Raw genomic sequence first — 15,496 nt, forward strand, 5'->3', positions numbered from 1 at the left:
AGGAACTCTCAAATGAATATGCTACGAGTCCATGCTTTATTTGGGTGCTGGGCGCAAAACTACTGTTGTATTCGTTCAGCATTTTGTAAATACAGCAAATAAACTCCAGGTCAAAACACAGCAGCCATTTGCTTCCAGAAGAATATCAAGAGTCATGAATCCCAGTTTTAGAAAGATTAACGCTCCCTCAAAAATGTGCAACCACATGTCTGCGTTTGCTTTCAATAATGGTCCCAAACATGAAAAGACTCCTCTCTTGCCAGCATATTATGTCTTCTTCAAACCATGCTGTATACCCCCAAAGTTGGAAAATTTTTACAACAGCGTGATTTTCCTCTCTTTTCATACTATGTGGTTGCCACTGTGCACGATTCCTCAAAATCTTCACTTTAAGCTATGTTCTCACAGAAACTTTACTTACTTTAGTGCAGAGTATGTAAATCCTTTCAAGCCATCTTTGCACCTGAAACATAAAAACAACAGGTTTTTCAATAATGGGCTGCTTGCGATACAACATAAAGTGTTATGGATCAAATATTACGTAGGAGGACTGCGGATTAACACCGGCTTCTCATTAACGACAAACAGCACGTCTGTAACAAGGCTGCGGCTGTGCCCGACCTCACAGCTGTCACCACGGCCTTGGGACATCTCGGAAACAAAGGGTACAGCACACGAACGCCAGTGCTTCTCTCTTTTAGCCAAACCAAGAGTGGAGAAATTTTTAAAGGATGGTGACAGAACCACTGGGGTGACAACGGGTCACACGACAAAGAATCGTTGCTTTATGGAAGAGAAGTGACGATGGGGTTTATGACAGATAAATGTCACTGCAAGGGGAGAAAGGAGGACCTTGATAAAATACCCACCCTCTGGTGAAGAGCTGCAGGGAATAGTTGTTCTGAGTTTGAGATAAATTGTTCTACTTTGCAGAGTGCTGATCTCTGCTGCTTGTTACTTTAAGACGACTCTCAATCTGAAAGTCCTGTTTTTTCAGTTATACGGAGGTTGTTCCAATTCTAAGCTTGATCATATGCATCCTTAGTTACAGACTACAGGGTTCTTGTGTGAATAATGACCACAGTAAAGAGTCCAGAACTGGCTGTGAAACATGCAGGTTATTGGCTTTTTCTGCCCAGGACACAATGAAAAGAGCTGAATCTTGCAGCTGCTACAGATTCTTCCTGAAAGACTTGTCAGTGTCATGTTGGTAGGAAAGCAAAGAGCAGATACTTGGACGTTTTTCTCTTTTTCTTTTTATATATAGAATTGCATGGGGAAGACATCACAGTAGCAATGCATTCCTGACACAGCACATAAAGCACAAACTAGTAACTTATCAACACCATCATTCCAAGAACACGTCAACGTGTGCTACCAATGGCTGGAGACACCAGCAGCAGGAAGAACATAACGAGATGAAAGATGTTCAGAGACCAAGACAGTCCTGTTTTCTCCAGGTAGGTGAGTGCCTGATGCGATGCTGGTATGACGTCTGTCCTGGTTTTGTTAAAAACAAGTTTCTCTTTTAGTGAATTTCCCTGTCAGCTAAGTCTTCTTACTAACTGCAGTTTTCCTGAAAGTTAGGTACATGTTTTGGTAGACATAGCAATGGAATACAAGGTCATTGATAATGATGCATCCCGCGAGATGGGCAAGCAGGAGGTGAACTGAAAATCGACCAACTAAATATTCCATCCCATACACGTCATACTTCATATAAAAGCGGGGGATCACGAGGATCTCGTCCCTTTTCCTTATGGCCGACATTGGGAGAGGACCTTGCGAGTTGTCCCTGCGAACTGAGGCCCAGTGACAGACTGAATCCAGCTCCGGTTGGCTGCAGAGTCCAGTCCAGGACTTCGGGTGCCGGCCCCACATCTGCCGGAGCAGTTGCCGGGACTGTCAAGATTGGTTTTCTATATTTTGTATTATTTTCTCTATTTCTATTAGTAGCATTAGTAAAACATTTTTAATTTTTCCAACTCTCTTCTCTCTGTCCTCCTTTCCCTTGCAATCGCCTGTCCTTAGTGGGAAGGGGGGAGAGGGAGGGGCTGAAGGGGAAAGAGGCGGGGAGAGGGGGTTAACAATACATCTGCCACGGCTTTATTGTCACCCTGCAATCAAACCACGACAATGTCACAGCATTAAATGCTCCCGGGAAACTCTTCCCAAGGGTATGGCCTTCACCACATTTGTTTCCAAGGTCCTGGATTTGTCACCATGTGCACAGTGCTAAATAAGTATCAAGCACAGTTGCACACAGCACCAGAAAATTCACCCTGAAGAGCTTCTCTTTTAAAATGACTGCACCTGAAACACTGGTCTCCCCAGGGAGGTGTCCCGGCCCCAACCTGACAGTGTTCAAGAAGAGACTGGACAACGGCCTCAGACACACGGTGTGACCTGTGGGGTTGTCCTGTGCAGGGACACGAGTTGGACTCGATGATCCTGGTGGGTCCCTTCCAGCTCAGGACGTTCTATCATTCTATATCTAGGGATTAAAGGTAAACGCATACAAACAAAACGGCTCACTTTGTCTTTAATTAATATAGAACTTTGCAACCGAAGGTAAGTAAACATTTTACTTTTTATGATTCTTTACCTATAAGATTCAGAAGCTTAAAATTATCATAGCACTTTAACAGAGAGATAGACTGAAAGATGGATTGAAACAATCAGTGAGTGATGGACTGAAACAAACTAAATCAGCTTTTGGCCAGACATCACAGTGAATCACTGGCAGAACTGCAAATGAAGCCCAAATGCACAGGGTTTATATATGCCCGCTGTATCCACAGAACCACGGTCTGGTATCGCGAGTTTGATTTTATATCTCCAACTGACTACAAGTTAAATGAACTTTGAGTTAAGGGTGTTCAACAAATTAAGTCTGCAAGCTGCCAGCTCAAGAACAGGGCCTTAGTTTCTACTTTTCCAGTAAATTAAAACCATACACAAACTGAAATGTAAACATGCATATAAGTGTTTCTAGAATAATATTGAAACAGAAAGCAATAACAGCATGAACATAATGATGGTTTTGCCTTAATCACTCCAGTGCAGCTGCTGGTTAAGTGTCCCATTGTTCCATTATCACGCCAGCAGAGGTCCCTGCCCAACCAGTGCTGGCACCGACCCGACCAACACCATCCCACCGCTCATCAGCCGTAAACTCTCCCCAAAGACACCGTCACTCAAATCTTTTCTTCACTAATATTGAAATGCAGCAGAAATCTGAATCGCAGAAAGAGACAACACTCCAACCCCCTCCTCCTCCGAGAAACATGCGAAAGGTTTCTAATGCCTATTCTAATTACAGGATTAAAGTCAATTCTGTGCAGTACTTGGTATATCAAAACTTCATTAGTTATTCTTATTTTATTAGTTATTCTATATCATTATAGAGCTACGAATTCCCCTGCAAAATGCACCGAAGTTAAAGATATGATTCAATATGGAAGTAACACTAAAGATACAATTCCATTTTTTTTCCCATTAACTTCCTAATTTTTTTAATTATAACAGTATAAAAGTGCTATAAAAGGTCTTAAACAGAACTTAATTCATGCTGCTTGCTGTCTAAAATTACTTGTGTAAAGTCATTATGCAAACTAATGGGTATGTGAAAATATTGCATATTAAAGGGTTTCAAAAACAGAAGGCCTAGAGAAACAATTTTGAGTAATTTGCACTATAACTTATCCTTCTCTGACATGACAATTTTGCTTTTACGAATGAAGCAGCAACCAATGACAAAACTGGTAATCTAATATCTGGCTTTAAATCATGAATTCAGTACATGAAAGGCTCCAGAATACTGGTCTAGAGATTGGAATTGCCTTATTTATTCACGCACTGAGTACATACCATCAGTAGCAACAGGAATCCCTCCACGCGGACTCCAAACATGCTGGTTTTTGGGGGGCACAACAAAAGCTCATGCATGGACAGCGTGGAGACGTCACAAACTCAGCTTCAAGGGAGACTGTCGAGGTCCAACACTCGCTGCATATGGCACGTTTCACAAACACCTGGCTGCTAATAACTGAACTAAGACTAATGATTTGCTTCATACAGCCCCTAATTGGTAATAATAATGCCACCACTAATTGGTAATAATAACTTTTGCTCAACGCTTCACTGCTCAAGGGGTGAAAAAGCCTGGCCTGTGCTGCTGACCCCTGCGAGCCATTCGAGCTGTAAATGAGCACAGTAAAACCTGTTACATGTGTCTGGCGTTGCAGATATCCCCGAGACCGGAAAAACCTCAATAATGTGTTAAAAGCTTATTTTCAGGGTATCATTCAACCTGGAAGCTCTGAGATAAGGGGTGAGTTGTACGCCGTTGGAGGTACTCAGCGTAACTCACCTCTGCTGCCATCCCCAGCACCCTGAGCGCCCCAGGGACCGAATCCCAAGCTGCAGGAGGGCAGCACCGTTTTGTGCCCTGCGAGCGTTAATTTAAAGGGGGCACAATCTGGTTCCACTTTCCCATCAGGGGGGCACGTCCCCGTTGGGCACTCCGTTGCTCACCCAGCTTGGCTTTGGCCGGAGCTGCCGCTGGAGCCAGAGGAGCAGAACAATCAAGGAGCCATAGCAATAAATTGGGGTTCTCCAGATTCCCCTGCTGGGACAATTTTGGCACATGAGCAAATAGGGTCGATTTTAGTCGTGCATATTTGTAACACAAATTTAACTCACGGCCACACACATTTATTTTCTCATAAAGAAAACAGTAAAAGTAGAATAGAGCCAAGGCTTGATACTAACTATACTTCCAACTAGACATGAACTAACTCCAGTTATTTATGTTTGCGTATGTGAAAAGGTGCTGTACACGAGCTTACTCTACTCTCCCTCCATCCTGTGGGAAGGAGAAGTTCCCACACTGAACTGCAAGGCTGCAGCTGCCAGCAATTCTGCTTTGGGTTTTTTTATTAGTATGCCTTGTCATAAGTGTTCTAAAGATTTTCTCCATGACCAATTGATATACCCTGCGCAAGAAGCCTTCTGAGGAAACAAGTCACTTTTCACCCACGGAACTGGTGAGGAGAAAGCAGCTCACAGCACCAACATATGCCACGTTTAACAGCATTCCCGTATTGCTTGTGTTACCCTTCAGGGTAGGAGTAAATTAAAAACTCGTATATGCAGAGCTCTCATTACGGCCGCGTGGGAAGGAAACCCCACAAGCACGGGACATGTGGTGGCACATCGCTGCGGCACATCTGCCCGTAAAGACTGATCGGAGGTGGAGACGACCACGGTTCCGAGTTAAGGTGTTTTATGGGGAAGGGAGGGTCATAGTGATGAAACGTGACTGTGTCTGAACATGCCAGCCACATCCCTTGCTATTAGGAATTAAAGGCTATCCATGCTCATTTGTGAGCTGTGCTGAACTCAAGGATAATCCATTTTCTCTTTCAAGCTACTTAGAGGGGTTATTACACCTTCTTCCTTCTGTTTTTCTGTCCTTCACTCCTCTTCTTCTCCCCAGTGTTAACAACAGTCAACACAGTAACAGCTGTCATTTTTCTGAGATGTCATCTTTATCCATTTATCTTCTTCCTTTCCCATCTCCTCCTTCGCTCTTTATTCCTGCAAGTCAAGCTCCTGTTTTGTATTTTCCCCCATCTGTCCTTTAAATGTTATTCTCAAAAGATCATTTGTTTTCCTTAAAACCAAATCATCCATCATTACCTTCTCCACCCCTCCTCATGGTCTGACACCCTCCACCATGTTAATCAAGTGGGTTGTGACTACAAGATTGAAATTGCAGAATAAGCACCACTGAGCAATGGGATTATAAAGAAATTCAAGGTCCAGGGACACACATTTAATCATTCTGAATCGGAGAAATGGAAGAATTAGTTCAAGCTCAGTTCTAAGTTGTTTGGGAGTAATTTGTTTATGTGGTTACTGTAACATAAAATCCCATTTTGGAAATACTAGTTTTCCAAAAGGCCTTGGGAACCAAGAACAATTCCAAACCAGTAAGATCTTCCTCACTAACTATGTAGAAAAAAGTTACTTTAAAATGAAGTATTTTATATCTCTGGATATAAAATAAGAGCTAACCCAGTCAAGTCAGATAAGACAAAGTGGGTTGAAACCAGAGGTTTTTCAGAACTGTGTCCCACTAGTATTTTTCCCAGGGGAAGAACACACATTTTCATTTTTAAGTGAAAAATGTGATTTCTAAAAATTATGATCGGACACGCCAAAAAACCTATTTTGACTTGTCACTACTCAGTTGTGGTGAACTTTCCAACTATCTGAGCAGTATCTAGATCCTCCCCAGAGACCAAAGAAGAACATGATTATTATGCTAATCTTAATGCCTAAATCCATCGAGCTGTCAGTGGTCTATGATGAGGCTGCAGAAAGACATTTAGATAAATCTGTGGGAAACCGGATCCTAAAAATCTTTGTAGATATGGTTACACAAGAGTTTTCTGACTTCAGCAACTTCTCCTGACTTTCACACCAGCTTGCAAAAAATTGACCTCTGCTTATGTATTTTCCTATCAGAAATAAAGCGCGTCAAATCTAAAATTATAACACCCTACTTGGAAGCAGAGAAGCATTTAGATGCAATTCCTTTGGACCAAAACCACTACTTGAAGTTGAGCAGCATCTCAACACAAAGGAGCTTCCTTTCTAGATCTACAGCTCCATGAGGCACAAGAGATCAGAATGTGGGAAGTTTCCTTCATAGATGGCAGATTGCTTTAACATTCAAGACTCAATGAGATTTTATTTGCCTTTTATTTTTCCTCTTTTCTTTTGGTCATTTTAACTAATCACTTTTATTTTATTACAGACATCTCACAAAGATAACTCAACGCCCCAAAAAATCCATATTTCAAACTAAGTTATTGTCCCCTGTATAGACGTGCAAGCATTTTTGTCCATCCATCCATCCAGACTGAAACATATCTTTAGAGACAGCAAAAAATCACCGTATCAAGGCAACTGGAAATGCAGAGGGTAAAAGTAGTCTGTTCCATGCACCAGCTGCCGTTAACTTTAACATTTCCCCCAATATCAAACCTAAGTCCTTCCTTCGTGCTACGTCTCTATAGCCCAACTTTTCTCAGATGATGCAGGAGCAGGACCAACCACCCGCTTTCCTCTTTTCCTCCACGTTGCCAGGAAGGGGATAGAAAAACTGACGGAAAACCTGCTGCCTCATCCAAGACTCATCGCGATCATGAGGCGCAACTTGTGACTTGTACGGAGGAAATCCAGAGGCAAATTTAAGGTAAAAAAGGATTTACACTCAGATTCTCTCTCCTCTGAATTTCCCCTTTTTGTGGATTAAACATTTATTTTCTTTCCATCTTTCCTCACAGGTCTCATCTATTCAACCTGGGATTAAGAAAAAAATTATAAGGAGCAATTATAACCAAAAAATCTAATCTTGTACCCCATAGACAACATGCAGATTTCAGAAGACATGTCAACAATCACATTTAAAATAACTCAAGTCAGCACAGTTGTAGCAGAAACTCTTATAAAAATTATGCTTCAAACTTTTAAATGTGAAATGCAGCTGGGATCAAACTGCATTGAAAAGTCTCATTGCTTGTGTTTCCAAATCAAATTGATAGTTTAACTTTTGTGTGTTTAAAAAAGGGAAAGAATGTACCCATGACATTTCTTTCGGCTGTGCTTGAAGTATAAAATGATCTTTTGAAAAGGCTATATTTTTGTAAGTAGTACATGGAGTGAATATAAAACTATATTTTTTAAAAAATGAACAAAGAAAGAGCAAGTAGGGACAATATCCAAGGAGAAGGGTAAAAGTAGTAGAGCAGAGCATGTACATTATTTTTTCTAGACCTGTATTGAATGCATCATTTACGACACTTGGATAGAAAGGGTGAATGAAAACAACAAGCAGTGTAGTCAAGAGTGAACTATGGTCCCATTAATCTTCCATGTAAATCCAGGGAATTACATTTTTAAAGAAAAATTCTGCAATTCTGGCAAGAATGTGACACTGCAGTTGAAAAGAAAGCTGTTTATACTGAAGTTACAATACTATATCAGGGTTGTCAACCAAAGCTGTTATCAATCAACACTTCACATCTGATTGCTAATCAAGTTTTGTGTGTTATTGCTAAATGCAAAATCAGATTGCTACTGATATAATTATCCCACTACTTACAACGCTTACATTTCTTCAGAGATTAGTGCTTCCTGAAATGTGCATTTTTGAGTAAATAGAATTTCTCCCAAAAGATCTTAAAAGCAAAGAAAAAAAATTTTTTAAATTGTTTTATCTGGATGCAGATGTGTTTGTGTAGCAACAACGCTGTGTTGTGGGCTCAGGAGCAGCAACTGAGTCACGCCACAAACCCTCTCAAAATCCTTCACCAAAGCCCCTGCCTCACACGGCTGACAGAAGAAGCCAATTTCAAATAAAAGAGTTGACTAAACAATGAAGTTAAGCTTTTCCCTGCTTTGTTCAACCGGTTTGTTGAAATTTGGAAAGTGATGTCATTTTTCCACTACTCAATTTTAACCTTTTTCTTACAAGTGTTCTATCAAAAAATGGTACCTTCTGCTACAACAAAACCCACTCTCCCCAAATAAGGCACAGAACAAAAATAGGAAATGGCCAAAAGACCCTAAAGGTATGAAAATGGGAAGTCGAACTGGCTCTAGGAGCATGAGGATACAGAGAAACATACCATGATGTGCACAAAACCACATCCACCCCCACGGTCAAGGGTGCGCCGATGCCGTTTCGTTGTTGTTAGAACAACGAGAACAGTCTGTCACCAAAGGGGACACGCTGTTATCAGATAAAATAGTAAATGGTCTTAACTTCATACCGGGTTTGGCTCAGGTTAAATAATGGTGGCATCTGCAGCAATTCTATGTTACGCTAAATTTATCTACAGACAAATTCTCCTCTGGCTTTTTCTACTGGCTCTCTGCAACTGGAAAAAAAAAAGAAAAAAAGAAAAAAAAGAAGCTAAACTTGTTGGAGCTGTTTTCTGTAAACATACTTCATGCCATTTGCAGGTGATTCAAAACTTCAGTCAGCTAAAAACCTCTTTCATAGAGATTGATTGATTAATTCAAGTATTCAAGAGAAATGGATACATTTGCTTTCCCCAGATGATGCCACAATTGGATTTGAGGGAAACATTTGGCTGTTTGCTTTGTTTCAATTTGGGGAAAATGTGATTATGAGGAGATGATCCATTTATACTTTTATATTATATTACCCATATCTCTGACATTTAATAAAATGGACTCATATAGACAGAATAAACTTATAATGAAATGAAAAGCTATAAAAACATTTGAAAGAAATTAACAATCATTCTGAATATGCCCAGGCCATTACTGAGTTAGATTACAGAGTGAAAGCGATACATGCCTTCTAGATCACTGAGATATTAATTGTAAGGACTTGAAGTGAGATTTTCACTCTGTTAATCAAAAATACTCTTAATTGTATATAATGCAGAACATTGCCAAAATCACCAAGACCGTTACAACTACGTATTGAGCCATAAGCATTAGGACATCATCAGTTTGTTGCTACACTCAAGCTAAATTACCATGTTGCAAAGTTTGTTGAAACTTAAAGCTTTTATTTCTGGCTGTATAGCATTTCTGTGTGACGACCGCCCCATGCAAAGCTGCCTGCTTACCTGGAATTTACACACAGATGTGTAAATGGGCTGTGTAGACAGGCCTCTGAGGTTCGTAACTACCACAGGAAGTCTTGAAAATAGATTAAAATCTCAAAACTGAGCTCGAAGAACCGCAGGGTGAATAAAGTATTTCTGTATAGCCTCGGAAAACACTATTTTGAGAACCATATTTCAGTGCTACCACAGAAATCCACTCCTAAGTAACTCCCTTGCTGGCTTACACTGCAGCAAGGGACCAAACTTCATTCTAAAACAGTTTCATTTCAAAGTACTACAGCGCTATTTAAATAGATCATATTTTTAGAGCTGCACACCCAAGTGCATTATTTGAACTAGAAAGTTGCATCATAAAAAAAAAAAAAAAAAAAAAAAGAAGAAATGGAGAGACTGGTCATGAAACTCGGAGTGATGTAACACAAAGCCCAAATCTATAGGTCACAGTTGAAGGGGGAAAGTGTCACTTCTGCGATGGACTTCTGGTCCTTTCTTATTATAATAAGTACATAAATGTGGCTTCCGAACATCTGTAATGCTTTTTTAAAAACGTAATGTAAAAACGTAATGATTTTTTACAACAAACAACTAAAAACATAATGAACTCCATCACAAGAATGTGCGCAATCACCCAGATAAAACACAAGATCTCCCCAAAAATATGAAAAAAAATAATAATATGTAATGTGGAATACTTTCTGCAATTAACTCATTTAACTAAGTGAAAGGACATCATATTTACGAAAATAACGTTCCAAAAATTATAGCTGGGGATTTGACCACTGTTTATACCGTAGTTTACAAGATCTATTGCCTCCAACTAGCTGAGATCGAAAACATGTGGCACTACACTAGGAAGCCAGAACTTGTATGTTAAAATGTAGACTTATTTGGCAAGGTAAATAAGTAACACTGCCAAAAGAGAAACAAGCCATCCAGAAACACTGGCTAACATTATCTAAATGAAGACATGCCAGAACCTCTAAGGTAGAGCCAAGGCTCATTTCAGGGCTACAAGTCAATGATGACTTGACTCGTTTTTAGTCAGAAAACCTCTAATTCTCAACACCTTCTACAATCTATCAAGCATAGCCATCATCAAATTGTCTGCTCTGGTGAGACCCCACCTGGTGTCCGTCCGTCCACCTTTGGGGACCCCAGTGCAGGAGAGACATGGACCTGTTGGAGAGGGGCCAGAGGAGCCACAGAAATGATCCGAGGCTGGAACAGCTCTGCTGGGAGGACAGGCTGAGAGAGCTGGGGTGTTCAGCTGGAGAAGAGAAGGCTCCGGGGAGACCTTATTGTGGCCTTTCAGTGCTTAAAAGGGGCCTGTGAGAAAGATTGGGACAGACTTTTTAGCAGAGCCTGTTAACGGTAAGAAAAGGGGTGTTGGTTTTAAACTAAAGGAGGGGAGATTCAGGCCAGACATGAAGAAGAAATGTTTTATGCTGAGAGTGGTAAAAACCTGTCCCAGGTTGGCCAGAGAGGTGGTGGATGCCCCATCCCTGGAGACATCCCAGGCCAGGCTGGACGGGGCTCTGAGCAACCTGAGCTGGTGCAGATGTCCCTGCTCATGGCAGGGGGGGCACTGGGTGAGCTTTGAAGGTCCTTCCAACCCAAACTGTTCTGTGATTCTATGATTTTATGATCTTTGTAGCTGCCACTGCTCCACTAACAGGCAACAAAAAATACATGTGAGTTCCCAAGTAATATATAGACAATAAAAAGCACGAGAATATTTTCTTGTCCTTCCATACTTGTTTTCTTGCAACATATTAAGCATGGATCAGTTTCTAGGGAAAGTTATTACTGGCAAAGACAGGGATCTTCTCTTTATTGTTACCAAGAAAGGCTGCCAGGTGTCCTACAACAGTACAGCACTGGGATGTCTTGCTACTGAACCAGTCCTGCTGAAGGCAACTCTTCACACGATGAAGCAGTCTCACATGGAGCTACCTACCAAGTTAGGTAGGAACACAACATTCCTGTCCGTGTCACCATCACACTACACCCAGGAGAGCTGGTCCTACCGAGAAAAGCCATGATTAAACCGATCCTGGAAACCAGGTTGGCACTGCAAGGCATTGGTGTGCCACAAAAATGTAACAAGTCAATAGAAAGGGACTCTCATGTCTCCATCAAAGATCTACATCACACAAAAATAACGTCACTGGAAAATCACAAATAGTTGGTCTTTTATAATAGGTAAGGCTTAACCATTGCTATTTCGGGAAAAAAGTGATCCTATTCAGCCTTAAATTCAGGATAAGCAAGGGTAACCAGCATTACTAACAACATGCTTGTGAGGTGTTCACGTTTGCTTTTGTCAATTACTAAATATGTACCGCAATCTTCATCTTTCTGGGCGCAAGTCATCTAATTTCTAGAGAAGGACAATTACAGGCTGATTATGAGCCACCGATGTGACTGCAGTACTGAAAAAGCTCATATAACTTCAGGACGCTTTAGACGAGTTATTTTTGGTAAAAGTGAAGTTAAACAATAAATATCATACTGTCTGGGAAAGGAGGAATTAGACCAAACTGTAATTCAACTGGCTTCCTAAACAGGAAGGTGCCCACTGTGAGAAACCATCATACACAAACAGACATTGTAAGCACCTGGAAGACAATCATGAGGACATGTCTAACAATCCAGACACACTTACCAAAAAAATCCACAAGGACCTCTCCCGCGTGTCAGCTACTCAATATTTCAGTAGGGAGAGAGGTGACAGCGCAAAAGTGTATGCCTGTTGCATTTGCAGATAGTACCAAGCAGGAAAGGGCTACAAGTGGAAGAGAGAGGCTCAGAAAAAACAGGATGCTATTTGTCGATGGCATGTGAATTATATATATGCATAAACAATCAACTACACAAATACAGGACAAGAACTGTGGAGGTCGAAATGCAAAAGCCACTCTGAGACGTAGAAGAAAGGCTATAACCTGCAAAACACTGAATTAATTCTCTTGCTTTATGAGGTTTATCAGCTGAAATAAATTCTCTTATGCGTAACACTTCAAGGTGGGCTCACTTCAGGAAACCAGAACAGAGCAATGAGAATTATTTGTACGGATTCTGAAATAACTGTGGTTATTCAGTCTAAAGAAGATGGGAGAAGGGCCGAGGGAGATAAGGAAAGAAGAAGCTGGGAGGATGTGATAAGTCTTCAGTGCTTAAGTTTGCTACAAAGGGAAGGGAATAATCTGTTTTCTTCAGTGTTTGTGCTGGATAGAAGAAAAAGTAACAGATCACAGTTGCATCAAGATATATTCAGATCAGACACTGAAAAAAATCTTGTGATAAAAATAGTTAAGAATAGGAATCGATTGTTTAAAGATGTCATGGACTCGCCACTACTGGAGATACTAAAGAACAAGTTAGTCAGATATTTGACATGAATGGAGGTAAAAATGGACAATCTCTCATGATTTCTTTAAGTCCTTTTATTCTATATTAAGAGATTGAAAAAACATAGGTAACACTGAAATGTTCTCAAATACTCAAAGTTTAAAGCAACTATGGAACGTTATTAAGGGGGAAGAGAAAGTGGAGATCTGCAGAGCTGTTCTGAAGGTTTCCTTCTCCTAATAACAGAGAAGTTATCACTGCGGTGAATGAGGATCCAGAAGGGACTCTCACTCTGTTCTAATCAGGTCAGCCCTTTGTGCCTTCGGCTGAGAAATTCCTCAAAGAAATACTAAATAAGAGCAAGAAAATAAGATTTTAACTTTGAGTTCACCTGTTTCTTCTTAAAATTGTCTTTCATTTCTAATGAAGTCACAAATGTAACCACTTGTCTTCCTAGAATAAAATTTGAGTTGTCCTCATTTTAAATTTAGATAGCAAGCTCGACATACTTTATAGTCCCTGAACATATGAAGTCAAATAAAATGGAGTGGCAAACAAACATTAATGTGGCTGCAGTCCCAGCAGGTCTGGGAACAGAAGGTGTTGGATTGTCCTTGTTTTCCAAAAGTAAAGGTCCGTTTTGGACCTTAACTTCAACTACGACAACATGAAGAAATCAAAGTACTCCTAAGTGCTATGCAGTGCCTCTCCGTTCTGGGTTAACAAAAGAGAAGAAACCAGGTAAATAAATCCATACGGCCACAATACACACCTGGGGACAGGACACAACTGCCTTCCTTGTGAAACACACCCGAGAGAGGTCTGTCAGAGGGCTAGAACACACATCTGCCAGCACTTGTGTGTTTGATAAATGTGCAGCTGATAGGAATTAACTGTTCCACTTGCCTGTGCCAGGCACTTCTTCCAAAGTCAACATTTCATAAGGAGCGATGTCAGCCCCGACTGACAGACCAGGACTGAGCACCAAGGTGGGGGTCATGCTTGTATCCTCCACGTTAAGCTGGGCACCCTTCCTCTCCTTTTGCTGGGAGTTTTCCTGTACGGAGCGTTTCAGGAGGTATTTCCTGTCCCAAATCTTGTTTCTGAGATGCAAGACCCCTTTGTAAGGCTCTAGTAAAAATAAATAAATGAACTAATATCGAGAATTTCCAATGACACACCCCTTTAATTCTATTAGAGGCAACAACTTGTAGCAAACTCAAGAAAGAGTGTAATGTGCAAAGGCAAATTTTGGCACGCTGGACCTGCTAATACTACACATTTTGGCAGGGAAGGAAGAAAATCAGTGGACAAAGGATTTGTGCCATGAAGTATTCCCTTAGCTCTGACAGCTTTCCAGTGAAAAAGTTCAGTTTACAGTAATATCCAGGACATTTGGACTGTTTTCTTCGGGGGATTAGAGTTCTCCATCTATATCTTCTCCCCAAGCCAGAACATGTCTTTTTTTTTTTCTAACTGCACCTGATGCTGACTCACAGGCTGCTCTGGATGCTGCAAAGTCATGAAAGCAGAGTAGACAAGGCTGCTCAATTTTTAATTTGCAGCAATTAGGTGGAGATGAATCCAAGTTCTAGTGGCATGTTCTTGGCAGTTTTTTACCACTTTAATATGTTCATCAACGTTATGTAAACAATTTTACAAACTCCATATAGCAGATGGTAATTCTTGGACCTATACCATTTCAAGTGTTTATAATAAAGTTATAAAATGTAATCCATGCAGAAGCCAACTGCAGAAAAAATTATTACCGTTTCAAAATTTCACTTGTATCCAGCAAGTAACTACAGCAACAGCTTTACATTACTACGGCAACCACAAGTCAACAAAATTACGCTTAAGTCAGGTGAGTTATTATTAAGTATGTGAAGCAGGCAGTACATAGGAGCTGCATGGTCATTCAGCCTACAAATTACTTACGGCAGTTTAATTTTATTCATTATTCATTGTCTACTGGCATACAACATTGTTTATGAACATGTTTCACCCGAAGTATACTAACAGTTGAAAGTAAGAAATAGAAGTATTGGTTAAAGTGGAAGGAATTAAAGGTTTATGCAATTCGGTAATTGCATGAATGTGCAGATTCATGGTGAATTTTAAATATATACTCACAGAAGACAAGTTTTTAAATAACTTAAACTGTTCTTCAACAGGATTCAGAAACCCATAGCACTTGTGAAAAGAGACAATTAGAACTGTGATCAACCAAGAGCTGATGTTTTCAAAAAAAAATGTGAAGAAGCCATGCTTTGAAATGATGTATTTCAGTCTACAATACAGAGAATAAGGAAAGGATTCATGGCAAGGATTAGGATGTTACAAATCATATGGAACATATGAATAGGAGTCTGTTTCCATGTACCAATAGGGGTTTAATTTCTGAATGAGAAGCTTAAGCAAGGGCACATTCTTTTGTAAAACATCCCACGGGTTTCCTAGAATACAGA

General features: G+C 40.4%; 1 protein-coding gene across 1 annotated transcript in view; it reads right to left on the reverse strand.

Moving 5' to 3' along the window:
• The window catches only part of TMEM135 (transmembrane protein 135), a 189,801-nt gene that overhangs the window by 20,118 nt on the left and 154,187 nt on the right, over positions 1-15,496 (reverse strand). The window contains exon 7 of the mRNA XM_065656844.1: positions 422-463. Coding sequence (XP_065512916.1) covers positions 422-463 — 42 coding nt within the window. The remainder of the gene's footprint in view (positions 1-421; positions 464-15,496) is intronic.

Source organism: Caloenas nicobarica, chromosome 1 (assembly GCF_036013445.1).
Source record: "Caloenas nicobarica isolate bCalNic1 chromosome 1, bCalNic1.hap1, whole genome shotgun sequence".
NCBI classification, from domain to species: domain Eukaryota; kingdom Metazoa; phylum Chordata; class Aves; order Columbiformes; family Columbidae; genus Caloenas; species Caloenas nicobarica.